General features: G+C 36.5%; 1 protein-coding gene and 1 long non-coding RNA gene across 6 annotated transcripts; one reads left to right on the forward strand and one right to left on the reverse strand.

Moving 5' to 3' along the window:
• Window positions 1–5: 5 nt before the first annotated feature.
• On the reverse strand, window positions 6–1,436 carry LOC121263550. Of its 2 annotated transcripts, none has more exons than XR_005940293.1 (2): window positions 1,149–1,436; window positions 6–392 (listed from the first exon to the last, which is right to left on the reverse strand). It is a non-coding gene; the product is annotated as an uncharacterized LOC121263550 (long non-coding RNA). The 2 variants fall into 2 exon arrangements; XR_005940292.1 differs by having other exon boundaries at window positions 6–398.
• A 2,785-nt stretch (window positions 1,437–4,221) lies between these two features.
• On the forward strand, window positions 4,222–15,223 carry LOC121262660 (transcriptional corepressor LEUNIG-like). Of its 4 annotated transcripts, XM_041165241.1 has the most exons (19): window positions 4,222–4,396; window positions 4,663–4,779; window positions 5,270–5,367; window positions 5,488–5,597; window positions 7,127–7,576; window positions 7,648–7,736; window positions 9,003–9,081; window positions 9,157–9,232; window positions 9,468–9,517; window positions 9,801–10,109; window positions 10,286–10,504; window positions 11,548–11,793; window positions 11,874–12,009; window positions 12,133–12,242; window positions 12,502–12,651; window positions 13,543–13,698; window positions 13,938–14,054; window positions 14,448–14,654; window positions 14,862–15,223. In XM_041165241.1, exons 2-19 carry the CDS (start codon window positions 4,748–4,750, stop codon window positions 15,003–15,005), a joined length of 2,778 nt encoding a protein of 925 aa, XP_041021175.1. In that variant the 5' UTR covers window positions 4,222–4,396; window positions 4,663–4,747; the 3' UTR covers window positions 15,006–15,223. The 4 variants fall into 4 exon arrangements, with proteins under 4 accessions (XP_041021175.1, XP_041021176.1, XP_041021174.1 ...); XM_041165242.1 differs by lacking the exon at window positions 4,222–4,396 and having other exon boundaries at window positions 4,419–4,779; window positions 11,563–11,793; XM_041165240.1 differs by lacking the exon at window positions 4,222–4,396 and having other exon boundaries at window positions 4,420–4,779.
• Window positions 15,224–15,462: the final 239 nt, after the last annotated feature.

Below are 15,462 nucleotides of genomic sequence, written 5' to 3' on the forward strand. Positions count from 1 at the left end.
GCTAATTTTTAAAATAAATTTCCATTAGATTTCCACCAGCAAACAACACAACTTACATAACCTAACAGTTTCTTTCGATAACCTTATCCATCCATTACATAACCTGTCCGTTTGGTAGAGTTTTATTTACAAAAGCAAACCAACATTGGAAATTCACTTAGATCCTATTAACTAACATGAAATAACTATGGCAAGTCCTCAATACACATGAAGTAGTGTGCGTGAACACTGCACTTCTACTTGTTTCATCAGAAGATCGGTTTAATCATCGTGGATAGCTAACCCCCTCTTCTCAATCTCATCATTTCTCTTGTGAAGCACCATCTCCCTCTTCTCGATCTCATCCTCTTTCTCGAAGATTTGAATCAAACAAGTCACAGATGCATTGTTATCTGCAGCTTGTGACACCAACAATACAAGTTATTGAATTTTAAAAGATAAATAAACCTGAGAAAGAGTATAGTAATTGTTGTAGAACAAGTAGGTTTAGTAGATGGGCTTCTCAGCTTGTAATTAGCGATAGATGGTACAAAATGATTTTAAATCAAAAGATTAAAAACTAACTGGAATAAGAAACAGATAAACTCTCAAACTAATAGTGTGCTAGGAAAACAAGTGCATCCAAAAAAGTTATCAAACTAGAACGAATCTGAAGATATAAAATAGATATTGAAAATCGAACTTGTGTTAGCCTACAAAGCAAGAAAACTTCTTAGGCTGAGCACAAATGGACATGATTACTCGACTGCATACAGAGTTTTTCTAGAGAAAAAAAGGCCTTGCCGTGGAGGAAAAAAAAAAACTCAACCTTCCAATTGAAGAATTGGAAGCAAACTCTGGAAACTAAGCTAAACTAAAACTATTAGAGTAATTTACCAGGGAACTAACTGTTTTTTAGAAAATCTAGCCATGACTTATTTCTAATCATAAAACTAGAAAATCTAAAAAATACTCAACGCGTCTTTGAATCCAGATCAATGTGAGATCAGCAATCCCTCAAGCCTATTTTGAAAGCACAACGAAGATACTAGTAGAGAAATAATTGATGGCAAAAGGGTTGTATATTGGGAAATTTTTACTGAAAATCTCTAAACAAATCAACCTAAATTTATTGAAAATCACAGAGAGAGATAGATAAAGATATATACCGGTGCTTGAGAAAATTGGTGTTGGCTTCGATGACAAATCAGGGAGACAACAGGGTTAGGGTTCGGAAGCTTTAATGGGGGTTAAACGTTTGGAATCATATGGGGGTTCCAAAGCTTTAATGGGCTTCTAGGCACGAGACGACGGGGAAAAGAGGAGAATGAAGAAGAGAACGTCATCGTTTGAGAATGGAAGAGAGAAGTCTGAGAATGGAGGAGAGAATGAATTTCAAGTTGCAAATAATGAAGCTAGAGAGAGAGAGAGAACAAAAATGGAGAGGAAAAGTCCTGAGTTTCATTTAATTAAAACTCACCGTTTTACTAACTGACGTGGAGATTGGTACGCAATCGGTACACGAAATCCGCTTACATTCAGACTTTTCCACCTCACAAAGTCATGGCAATGGTCAGTACCATTCTAGCTTGTTCTCTTCCACGTAGATCATGGCCAGTTTGGAGTTGCCTAGCTTTTTAATTATCAACACGGCAATTGGCATTGATCAAATCTCAAACAGTGTATAGTTCTTAATTATTTTAAGTTTGAGATTCATGAAAACATTAATTTGAATCTATGAAACCTATGCTTCCACTTTTGGAAGGTGGAAATAAGCTTATAGATTTTATTTTGTGTGCTTTAAAGTGAGATTAATTTATTTTATTAAATTATTAGCATTAGGTGTTCGAGAATAAAGTCCCAACTAATCAATCAGTTAGGAGTGCTTAGATCACTACAAAAAAAATGTTTATTTAAGACCAGTTAATTCTAGCGAAACAACTATTTGTAACTAAAATTAGTTGTGAATAATCTTTTAGTTACAATAAATTGATCATAAAAATCCATTTTTCTTATAGTAGATATTAAAATGATATATATATATATCTATATATTAATAACCATACATGCACACACCACTCTGTTCTTTGTTGGGCAATGCTAACTGTACTCACAACAAATTTAGGTTTTACCATGTGTATACCAATTTTATTAAAAAAATAAATAAACCATAAGAAAAGAAAAAAAATGTGAAAATTCACGTGGATAAGTAAGTTTTTTACGAGTAAATTTAGCATTTTTATTCTTAATTTGTTACCTTCTCATATATCCAAGTCAGTCACCTTTGAAATTATTTACAAATCTTGAATTACTTATATAAAGAGGATGGGGTTTAGGACTAATTCAAAAAAAAAGGAAACATGTATAGCACTTTTTGCTGTTTTTTCAAGGTATTTAACTTGGGCAATTATATTGTAAATGAGGTTCTTATAAGTTAATTAATGTCATGTGTGGAAAAGGAAAAATGAAATAAGAAACGTCAATGGAAAATAGAAAGATTCCTCTATACTAAGTTATGACAAATTAATTTTCAAATTGTTTAGAACTCGTTTGGATAGTGAGATGGGATGATTTTAGATGAGTTAAATATAATATTTTTAGGATATTATTTTTTAATATTATTATTATTTTAAAATTTGAAAAAGTTAAATTATTTATTATATTTTATATAAAAATTTAAAAAAATTATAATATTAAGATGAGATAATTTCTATATTCTAACAACTCTTCAATGTATCATTATTCAATTAAACTTACAAAAAAGAAAAAATCTAATAAGAAAAAAAAATCACGTGCGGAAACTCATTCGTTGGCCGATATTGAATTGTCCAAAGACTGGTCCAAAGTCCAAACCCAGTCAGATTCTCTGATTAATATTTCTCTGATCTTCCACGGCATGGGATTGAATTGATACATCTAATTTTTTATCCATGTCGTAGTGGTGTAACGTTTTGTATTTTTTTTTTTTTTAATTTTTTTCATGGGCTGATGGTCGGGACACAATTTGGGCCGATAAATAAGGGCCTATGGAAAAGACCCAGCCCACTTATATATCCCTGCCAATGGCCTAGAATTGTTTGCAATGGCGTTCGTCTGTTAATTTCGCTGCAAGGACGTACAGATGAAACTGCGTACCATTAATAAAGTTGACGATTCATGACTCGTTCGGTCATCCCTTCAATCTCTATGCAATTCCACGGTCAGACAGTAGTAACGTAGTTGGTGAATTGGTGCTGAACTTGGCTTCAACTTCTTAGAATAGTTACGTTTGTATGATGAACCTGATTGAATCGAGATAATAAAATATTATTTTTTAATATTATTATTTTAAAAATTATAAAAATTAAATTATTTATTATATTTTATATTGATATTTGAAAAAATTATAATGATGAGTTTAGATAAGTTTACTTACCAAACAAAGCCTAAAATAATTCATTATTATTTTTAATATGTTATTTACTATTATTATCTATAAAATATCTGAGATTATCTTACTATCCAAAAATAATCTTGAGTGGTTTGGATTCAGAGATGAGTTGTGATAGTTTGTGAATAGTAGAATAAAAATTGAATTATTTATTATATTTTGTATGAGAATTTGGAAAAATTGTTTTGAGATTTGAAAAAGTTGAATTGTTTATTATATTTTGTGTGAGAATTTAGAAAAGTTGTAATGATGAGATAAGATGAGTTGAGGTGAGTTTTGAATGCAAATGAGACCTAATCTTCAATCTTCTCCAAACGTCACCGTTTTACCTATAGCCATGCAATCTTGTCGAGATATATCCTCCTACTGTCCATAAAAAAAAACCTTATAATAATATTTTTTCAATATATTAAAATTGGAGATCAAAGTTTAATATTTTTCAATACTTGATCCGGTCAAAATAGTCATTTCGTGGTTGATAAGCAAGGCAAGAGCTACCCACCAATGATTAGCAAACTTATAGCGTTAGGCCAAGCAAGGGCCTTAGCAGATTTCTTGAAAGTATTGTGGTAGATTCCGGAATAATAAAAACAATAGAGGGCTCCTTGATAAATATAGGAAAAGAAAAGCACCACAAGAGAAAAGTCACTGGGAACTGAGCGCAGGCACAAGATTCACTAAATTACGCAGCTTTCTCGGTAAGATTCACAGGCAATCGCATGGACACGAGGGTATCTCGGTCATTCAAGTAAAAAGTTATCCATGCGCAGAGTGTCACAGCCTGAAAATTTGACGGGACTTGCGGGCCGATTTGGTAAATTCGTTTAAGGAAGCCATCATGATATCACTGCACACACAGCAACAATCCACCGAGGGCTCTGAGAAAAATCTTTCAGTCTCCAAAAGAAAATTGAAAATGGAAGAAAGAATAAAATTAAATTAAAAAGCTGAGGAACGAAAGAAACGTTTTTTTTTGGGGACTCGTAGGTATCTCTATCCATCCTTCATTTTCTGAATATATTTATTCAATTAAATAGGATATTAACGTTATAATAAATTAGTTTCTGTGCTTCTAACTTTCTATTCGCTACAATTTGAGGCTCTGGTTCCATTCATTTACATAGATTCTCTCTCTCCTACCCTCCCTCCCTCCCTGTTTGTCTCCGCACTGTCTCCTCTTTATGTTCTATGGGTTTTGATGTTCAGTGACAAGGATTTCCTCTTCTGCTTTTCCGGGTTTGATTATATTCAAGGGTTAAGGGAATCAGAAGCCGGTATTTCCCTCGGAAATCATTACGTTTCTATTCCCTGCGCGTGTGAGCTTTCAGTTTCAGCATCATGTCACAGACTAACTGGGAAGCGGATAAAATGTAAGCTCTTTATGTTCCTGGATAGTGGTCTCTTTCTTTTCATTCAATGGTCATCTTGTGTTGCTTTTTTTTTTGGGGCAGATTTGGGTTCTAGATTTCTGGGATTTTATTACTTTTATGAGTTATTTTATTTTTTCAGATTCAAAGTTATTTTCTTTAATCTTTTGCCATTTCCTACATATACTACTTATGGGTGACCTGTGGTAATTTAGGGTTTCTATTTTCTGGTGCTTAATGTGGTTGAATTTGTTTAGTAGTCGTTTTACTTTGGCTATATGTGCGGGTTTTCTTGCCGAAAAATTTATTCTAACATTAGCGTTCTTTATAGGCTTTCTACAATCTCTGTTTTGTACTTTTTTCTGACAAGTAATCTATTTTCTACTGCAAACATGTGTTATTGTTATTATATATACTGTTCTCCACGAAAATTTTCATTGTTTCCTAGCACGCATTCCTGATACCATATGTTCTTCCCACCGCTAATTAACAGGTTAGATGTGTATATACATGACTATCTAGTGAAGAGGGATTTAAAGGCTTCCGCACAGGCCTTTCAAGCTGAAGGAAAAGTATCGTCTGATCCCGTTGGTAAGTAGATTTAGGAGAATGATCTGGATTAACAGAGGCACTTTTCAGTTATGAATCATGGGTGGGTTTAAATATTTATGTATTTTGATTGATTTACATTTATGGATCATGGATTTACAGCTATTGATGCCCCTGGAGGTTTCCTCTTTGAATGGTGGTCAGTATTCTGGGATATATTCATTGCTAGGACTAATGAGAAGCACTCCGACCCCGCTGCATCGTACATCGAGGTTGGTTTAAGAATATATTATTACTAATTCTCGGGTATGCACCTTTGTTTCATGCTTGTGATGATGGGAGTACTGAGGAAATGTGGTAACTATCCCGTATAATGAGAGAAAAATGAAACGGTATGCAAATTGTTTCATCTAAAGTCGCTAATGCTTTCATTAAAAGCATGGATTTTGAGCTTCCTGTGCAGAATCGCAGATCAATTTGAGCTTGTGTTTGCTTGAGTCCTGTATATCGGCTATAATCGTGACTTTCTAGTTCTAAAATAGCTTGTTTTGATTCGTTACTCGTGTTGGATGAGTTAGTAGTTATTATGGGATTTTGGAATTTTGTTCTCACTTCATTTGTTTCCCTCACCTGCTGGAGTTTGAGATCAACCTGCTTCTTTTTCTGTTTCTGCTTTTGGCACTTGATGACATTGCATCCTTGTCAACTTTTCCTTGTGTTTTTCCTTGATTAACAAGAATTAAGATTCAAGAATGATGGGTACTTAACATGCCAAAACACCTTACAGGATTCATTTTGAGATGTGATTTCTCCTTCTCCATGCTTGTTTTTTTTTTTTTTCCCCAACTACAACAAGAGTTTCTTCCCCTTACCTGCTGGGGTACAGCTTAGTGGTCTAAGGGCATGCTTAGGATGAGTTTTCCCTGGGTTCAATTCTGTACGAGGAGTTCCTCTGGTTTACCTCATACACGGTTCTGGAGGGTGGAATCATATATCTAGAATTTACTCCCAAGGGTTGAGTCCGAATGGCCGTTCCTTGTTAAGGTTCCACGTCATCATAAAAATGAGAGAAGAACGTTTGCCCTCCCCCAAATCTATGCTATTTATGCCCTTGTTCAAGTGGTTTGAATTTTGCATTGCTCATCTGCAACACTTCTTTAAGAACGTGGGATAACTGGTGTAGAATTAGGATGCTTATAGTTGTGGGAATCGTGTTCTTATTAAAAAAGGTGTGGAATCATATTCATTTTATCCATATATACTTGATGGATTAAGGCCCGTTTTACCTTGGAATGCATTAAAGTCTGACCAATTTTGAAGTTAGAATGGTTACACAAGGTTTCTTTGGTGCTACTTTTGCAACGAAAATAAATGTCCAACAACTAGTCAAGGGTAGGAAGCTGTACCAATACAAAAGCATTACCTCGATTATTCTCCTATGGTCAGTTTTAACTAGTGTGCTAAATACTATTTTTCTTGCTTATTTACGCCCTTGGAGAATATGATTGTGGTTGTGCAAAACAGGCCATAGGTCCAAGGAAACTTTGTGCATTGCGGGATATTTGGATTCCTTCAAGTACATCCTTCTAATAGCTGGGAGATTGCTCTATCAAAAATTGCTAGAAAAGTAGCTATTTGTAAATTGGCCTGAAGTTGATAAGGTTTTTTATGTATCCGTTGTATTTATTAAAGTGGTGGACTGAAAAATCCAACCTGTACAAATACACTGGTGTTTTTGGAAGTTCTTAGGTAAATAGTACAAGGCCAATCATTGGAAGCTTATGGGCTTATGAAATTGCAGACTCAGTTGATTAAAGCAAGGGAGCAGCAACAGCATCATCAACAACAGCAGCAGCAGCAGCAGCAACCCCAGCTGCCACAGCATCAACAACAGCAACAGCAGCAGCAGCATAATATGCAGATGCAGCAGCTCTTGTTGCAGAGGCATGCTCAACAGCAGCAGCAGCAGCAGCAGCAGCAACAACAGCAGCAGCAGCAGCAGCAGCAGCAGCAACAGCAGCAGCAGCAGCAGCAGCAGCAACAACAACAGCAGCAGCAGCAGCCACCGACACCACAACATCAGCGAAGAGATGGAGCCCACATCCTTAATGGAAGTACAAATGGCCTTGTTGGAAATGACACTCTAATGCGACCAAACCCTGGAACTGCAAATGCATTGGCCACAAAGATGTATGAGGAAAGATTAAAATTGCCTCTCCAGAGGGATTCTTTGGATGATGTTAATATAAAGGTAGGTAAATATAGCCTTCTTGATAGCCTGATTTTTTAAAACTTTTTAACCACCATAGGAAATCTTTACAGCAAAGATTCGGTGACAATGTGGGCCAGCTTTTGGATCCAAATCATGCCTCAATACTAAAGTCAGCTGCAGCAACTGGCACTCCTTCGGGGTACTTTCTCTAAAAGTTGACATCTTAAAGTTTTATTGTTCATGTAGCGCTTCTTTTTATTTCCTAGAAAATTCCTTCCACGCCCTCCCTCTCCTTCTCTCAACCAAGGCCCTATCTGTTGTTCCTCTCTTCACACCCACACAACTAACCACATTAGCCACCCCCAAACCTTGTGGTGGCGTCCCACTCCCCCCCCCCCCCCCCACCACCTTCTCTACTTAAGTTCTTATCCATTCCTTCCACCGTGAGAGGCTGATTGCAATGTGAAATCTATCATCAATATAATAATTCAAGGAATCCAAGAAAAAATTGCTGAGAATCCTGACGAGATCTCAGGAAAACCCTAAGGGAGCACGTTAGCACCAGAAAAATACTAACTCGCACCTAGAGAACTCTCTTTGAAGGTTTGATAGACATAATGCTCCTTAAGCCTCCTGTAGGTTTTAGGAGAGCTATGATTTTTTCTACAATGAACAAGAGGCCATGTCTTTAAGGCATGTTAATTGATTGCAGCCAGAACAAAGATGGTTAGGCACATTAATGCTAGATGGATGGTGGGTGGACTCCTTGTTGGAGCGGCGCTCGCATGGGTTTAGACTTTAGAGAAGAGAGGGGCTGAGTGAGGAAGGGATGTTGGCAGATTTGGGGTTGTGTGCGTGGTGTTTTGGAAGATGGGTAGGGTTGAAATTTTTTGTACAGAGAGAGGGAGGGAGGGGGGGGGGGGTGATAAGCTGAAGAAAAGAACCAGAAATTGTTTGGATCTTGACTCCCCCGATCTTTGATGGAACTAGATGAAGTGCTATGTTGATAAGATTACCTAATTTTGGGTGTTAATTCTTAAATTAGAACTTCAGACATCAAATTGATGGCAACACCAAAATAGAGCTACTGAAATGTAATTTTGCCTTCCCCCCTACAAGTGTAACTTTGCATACAATGGGAAATGAAATCAAAGATTTTGTGCCTAACATTTGAATGGAGCCTGCGCTTCATTGACTGTAAGAAGATTAGAACATTTTTGTTTATTTATGAAAAAGAAGAAAATATTTGACAAAGATTCCTGTGTCTTAGGGATCTGAATGATTGTATGTGTTTGCCCCTTCAAATTCTGTGAAATATTTATTCCTTACTTATAAAAAAAAAAAATTCTATGAAATATTTTATGGAATCATTCCCTATCTCATTTTTTGATGTTCAAATAATAAAGATTTAACATCTGATTCTTTTTTGAGAATAATGTTAGTGTCTTAATCTTCTTAATTTCAGGCAAGTGTTGCATGGTACAGCTGGTGGGATGTCTCCACAAATTCAAGCTCGCAATCAACAACTACCGGGGTCCACACCGGTATGGTATTTGGGCAACTGACTTATTATGTTTCACTTTTCTTATCCTTTCTGTTCTGACTTATTGTGGAATCAGGATATAAAGAGCGAGATTAATCCGGTTTTAAATCCCAGAGTCGCAGGTCCTGAAGGATCATTGATAGGAATTCCTGGTATTGTTTGCTTGGTTTCTTTCATCTTTTGTGGAGAGTGTATCATTCTTTTGAATTATGATTAGTACTAGAATAAAACTTATCTCAAATTCTGTGTTTGTTTCTTTTAATAAAAAAGGATGATGCACTGTACAAATTTTGGAAATGGACAGTTGTAAAATTTATGGGATTTTGTAAGTGGTATCACAAAGATGCTTGCTGCCATCTACTAACATTATAGGCCCTGATGTTGCAGGGTCAAATCAAGGTAGTAATAATTTGACTCTAAAAGGATGGCCACTCACAGTAAGTTTCTTTGCAATTATTATTATTTTTTTCTAGTGTGGATTTAATTCCTTTCCTCTTTTCCACTCCTCTCTTTGGCAATTATTTATTGAAGTTTTAAGTTCACGAGCACTAATGTCTTTCTTTTTGGTTTGAAATATCTAATACTTCTAAATATCTGTTCTTTACAAATACACTTATCAAGAAAACTTGGTTTGAAATATCTAATACTTTTAAATATCTGTTCTTTACAAATACACTTAAGAAAACATTTGGTGTTGTTTTAAGTAAGTTTAATGTTTAGGGACTGGATCAGCTTCGCAATGGGCTTCTTCAGCAACAAAAGCCTTTTATACAGGCACCTCAGCCCTTTCATCAACTCCAGATGTTACCACAACACCAGCAACAGCTTTTGCTTGCACAGCAAAACTTGACCTCACCATCTGCAAGTGATGAAAGTAGAAGACTAAGAATGCTTTTGAATAACCGGAGCATGGGTCTTGGAAAGGATGGCCTTTCAAATTCTGTTGGTGATGGGCTTCCCAATGTTGGATCACCTCTTCAAGCTGGTGGCCCTCTTTTGTCTCGTGGAGACACAGATATGCTGATTAAGGTTCTTTTCACTGTCTATTATCCTTCCATCTGCAGTTGTTTTCCCTACATCAGTTGTTGCTACTGTGGTTGCTATGTTACCCACCTTGCCTTGGGGGCCCTGCATAGAGATGTTACTGTATCCCTATTGCCCTAAATATCATGGCCTTTCAGTTTCTAAGAGTTTCTATTTTGTAGTTGAAAATGGCTAATTTACAACAGCAACAGCAGCAACAGAACAATAATCCACAACAGCAGCAGCAGCTTCAGCAGCAGCAGCAGCAGCAGCAGCATGCTCTTTCAAATCAGCAATCTCAGAGTTCAAATCACAATCTTCACCAACAAGATAAAATGGGTGGTGCTGGCAGTGTAACTGCTGATGGTAGCATGTCAAATTCCTTTCGAGGAACTGATCAGGTCAGTCCATTTTAAGTCACCTCTCGTAATATATGCTTGAGATATATTTGCACTTGGTATCATCTCCTCCCTATGTGGTACTCTTTTCTAATATTTTTGAGCAATGCACTATTGTGGAAGTTGCTATCTATATTGTGCCCGTATCAACATCGTTTTGGACTTTTTCAACTACTTATAATAAAATTTCTGTTTGGACTTTAATCCTTTCGTGTTCATATGTACAACAACTTGAAGGACCATGTTGGGAGCCATGTGCACTCATGTGTGGGACCTGTTTGTACTAGTACAGTTTTATTCGCCCATTCAATTGGGTGTAACTCGGCTTTCACCAATATGAGTCATGTTTCGTCCTTTGTAGTATTATTGTCCCTTCAATGTAATGGTGTGGAACTGCAGTAAATGCATTGTCAATAAGCTTTGTACACAACTCTCTCTCAAAGATGCATGTGAATTGTTCAAACTACAAATGTCGTAAGCATTACTATTTTCAAAAGTAGGCAAAGTAGAAGTCCTCCTTCCTAGTTTTTCTCATGGAATGTCTTTCGGTGATGTAATTTTACAAGGGTTAAGTACATAATCAGTGTGGGTTTTACGCCATATCTTTTTGCTCAGGTTTTCAATGTTGTCATTTCGATCTTTGGATGTCACTTTTTTCAATAGGAACACTATCAGTTCCCAAGGAGTAAATGATAATGATGTAATACCCAGGGACTAATTATGTACTTATCCCTTTTTATTACTTATAAAAAAAAATATGTACGTAACCCTTTTAACAATAGATCTCTCCTTGAAGGTTCTGTTTAATTGAAGCTGTTTCCATTCACCATGGCTAGTTAATATCAATTATGGTGGAAGGTTCACATGTGATGAGAATAATAGTGGTGCCATACTTTTGGGGAATGCAGCTTTTTTTTTTTTTTTTTTTTTATCATGAAGGATGGATTAGTTATATCACTGAACAATGGGATTCCCGAGTTTTGACGTGAATATCCTATGAAATGGTTGTGAGGTTCCTAACATATTTTTCCTGAATGCAATTTAAGGTTTCTAAAAACCAGACTGGGAGAAAAAGAAAGCAGCCAGTGTCATCTTCTGGTCCTGCCAATAGCTCAGGAACTGCTAACACAGCAGGGCCCTCTCCAAGTTCTGCACCGTCAACTCCTTCAACACATACACCTGGAGATGTGATATCGATGCCTGCTTTGCCTCATAGTGGTGGTTCTTCAAAGCCATTGATGATGTTTGCTGCTGATACAACTGGCACCCTTACATCACCATCAAATCAATTGGTGAGTGTACACTTTATGTTCTTGTATTAAGAAACTCCAAACTCCCTAAATTGTATTCTCATTGGAATTCCTTTTGGCAGTGGGATGATAAAGATCTTGAATTGCAGGCTGATATTGATCGTTTTGTAGAGGATGAGGATAATGTTGAATCTTTTTTATCCCATGATGATACCGACCCTAGGGATGCTGTGGGTCGTGGTATGGACATGAGCAAAGGTGTGGTTGACATGTATATTTATATACATATATTATGTTGATCATGAGTTTTATGATTTTTTAAGTACCAAAATCTTCTTGAATCTGATGTTACAATCTGATGTTACAATTTGCAAACTATAGGGTTCACATTTACAGAAGTGCATTCTGTTCGAGCAAGCATAAGCAAAGTTGTCTGTTGCCACTTCTCATCAGATGGGAAATATCTTGCTAGCGGTGGCTCTGATAAGAAGGTGAGTGGAAACTATTTGCATAAGAGAACCAAATAAGTGCCTTGAATACTCTGTGTCAAAACTTAATCTCTCTAGTGTTGGATCGAGAATTATGTGCCTAATTTTCTTTAAATTTAGAAATAATTTTATTTCTACCAATAAAAAAATTAAAAATAATTTTATTTCCACTTGACAACAAAATTAAAAATATTTTTTTTCTCCACTTATACTTTTCTAGATAAGAGCATATGAAATTCTTTGCTTGATGATTATGTGGCAGGCTGTGTTGTGGTCCACAGATTCTTTCAAGGCAAAAATCTCACTTGAAGAACATTCATTTATGATTACTGATGTCCGGTTCAGTCCGAGCATGCCACGACTTGCAACATCTTCATATGACAGAACTGTCAGGGTTTGGGATGCTGACAATGTTAGTTGAAATTTTTTCCCGATCCGTAATAGTTTTGAACTCAATTCATGTTTCATGGATCGATCTCTGTACATTTGAGTAATTTACCTTGTCATGTTCTTGTTTAAATGTGTATAAAGTGAGTTACCTGAATGACATGCTATTTTTGTTGTATCCTCGGGATAGATGTTTCATTGAAAAAACTAAGTTTACATATGAATCTGCTCCTTTTTTTCTTTTTTCTTTTTTGTCTCCCATGGGTATGGCTTGTGAACATGCCCACTTTTGGTGAAGAGGTGGTTCAGAAAAAAAAAAAAATCGGATGATATTCACCTAAGACTGATTAGCATGCAGTGGTATACAATATCCTTTGCTGGTCTCTCTTTGTGCTTTGGTATGTGGCTGAAAACTCTGACCTAGTTTAATCTTTTACCATATAAGAAGTTAAGTTGATCTATCGAGATAGATGCTTTGGATTGTGTTTTATGTATGAAAGGATATCGTGTTTCCGATCATTTAATCTGGCTACTGATTGTGAGGGTCCCATGTGTATATCTGATCTTGTCAGTGTACAATTTCATAAAGATTAAATATTGGTTCTTTTAAAGCTTGAATCTCGTGTTGCATGCCATGTTAACTTTTTTTTAGACGGCTACAGTAGATTCTTTGTCATCATCTGTATTAACAAGATACTGGGTTGATCAGCATGCTGGAAAATTGTTAAATGGCTGCATGATCCTGTATTTTCTGTATCTGGTGGTTTTGTCACATTTTTGCTATTTTAATTTTCTTTGTTGGGGTGTTGTGGTCGTCAAACCTATATTTTCAGTAATAATTTGCATTTTTATCTTCTCATAGTGATGCCCCAGTGAACTAGATATTTTTGTGACTTTGTTTATGTGCTATATGCAGCCTGGTTATTCACTTCGTACCTTTACGGGGCATTCTTCTGCTGTTATGTCACTTGACTTCCACCCAAATAAGGATGACCTCTTTTGCTCTTGTGATAGTAATGGTGAGATACGATACTGGAGTATTAACAATGGCAGCTGCACAAGAGTGTTTAAGGTAGGAGCTTACGCACTATTCCTTCAAGGTTTAGTTTAAATGGCACCTCCTTTGACATGCGAACATGGTAAAGGGTGTGGCTCTAGGTTGCCCACTGGGTCAGTCCATGATTTACCAATTTAATTGGTTTTTAAAATATTCTTCATTTGAAGGCCTACTTTTGTACGAGTAAAGTGGGTAGTGGTGGTTTCCATGTGGTTCTTGGTTTTGTGAATACTAATACTTTACACATCTAATAGGGTGGTATGACCCAAGTGAGATTTCAACCCCGTCATGGAAGGTACCTTGCTGCAGCTGGACAGAGTGTTGTATCTATTCTGGATGTGGAGACACAAGTTTGTCGGCATTCATTACAGGTCGATTTAACTTTGTCTTTTAGTATTTTTGAATTAGACCCAGTATGGATTCCATAAGCTCTGATGTGAAATAAATGCTGTGGAAGAGACCAAAGTCCTGCTTGATCCTGCAAATAATATAACTATTTTGTCCATGCAGCATGGCTCATTATTGGAGTTCTCTCTTAAAACGTGCACTTTAATTCTCGTGCTAACAGAATCCCCAGTCAAACATAAAATATTGCATCCGTATATCATTTTAATCTGCTCTGATCATTTTAGTTTTTCAAATTCTTGATCTTTTTCTTGGCTTTTTTGGTTTTTAAGATTCTTGTCTTTGTGCTCCTTTGTTCTACCTCCTGAAATGTGGCATGGCCTAACCTTCTTCCTGGGATTTTGGGTTTGTAAATGTAGGGACATACTAAGGAAATCAATTGTCTGTGCTGGGACCCTTCTGGTGAGTTCTTAGCCTCTGTCAGCGAAGACTCTGTTAGAGTATGGAGCTTTGGATCAGGGAGTGAAGGAGAATGTGTACATGAGCTCAGCTGTAATGGCAATAAATTCCATTCCTGTGTTTTTCATCCTACACACCCTTCATTGCTGGTCATTGGCTGTTATCAGGCAAGCATCTGCTTTTTTCTTTATGATCCCTTTCTTTCTACCAAGGGTATTAAGTTGCCGCCACATTGTTAATTATAGTGAATATTAGAGTATTTTTTTGTGTCAAACTTTTCCCATTTTTAATTTTAATTGTTATTGGAATGCGGGTTCCAACCCTGGCTCCGTTACTTCTTTATTTTACCTGATTCACTGCCTGGCTCCAACCAGTCTTTGGAGCTTTGGAACATGGCCGAGAACAAGACGATGACTCTTTCAGCTCATGAAGGACTCATTGCTGCATTGGCTGTGTCAACTGTCACGGGATTGGTTGCATCAGCTAGTCATGACAAGTTTGTTAAGCTGTGGAAGTGATACGATTGTCTTCAAGTAACTACACTTGCATCATTACAGGATTAGTTTTCCTTTCATTCACCGCAGATTATATCTTTGTAGTTTGTATGTTTGATTGCTTGATCTGCTCGCGTATTTATCTTTCCTTTTGGATCATTTTGAGCTACATCTCACACCAAAAACTAACCTTGTAATATTGTGTCTTATGCCTGTTCCAGTACCTACTTTTTGCTGTCTTGAGTTGGGATTTCTTTCAATGCTGTCTTGGAAGAAGGGTTATGTGCCCTTCCTTTGTGGACTGCTCCTAAAATTGTTTACCCTATTAAGAAAGATAGTCTTTTAGCTGCACTAGCTTTTGTTTTGGTTTGTAACATTAACCTCTAATGCAATAATTTTCATTTTTCTTTCCTGTAATGGAGCTTTTTTCTGATCCGCTGCCATCTTAGAAGAGTGATAATGATATTTATTCATCTGATTG

The sequence above is a fragment of the Juglans microcarpa x Juglans regia genome, chromosome 4S (genome assembly GCF_004785595.1).
Source record: "Juglans microcarpa x Juglans regia isolate MS1-56 chromosome 4S, Jm3101_v1.0, whole genome shotgun sequence".
Lineage (NCBI taxonomy): Eukaryota > Viridiplantae > Streptophyta > Magnoliopsida > Fagales > Juglandaceae > Juglans > Juglans microcarpa x Juglans regia.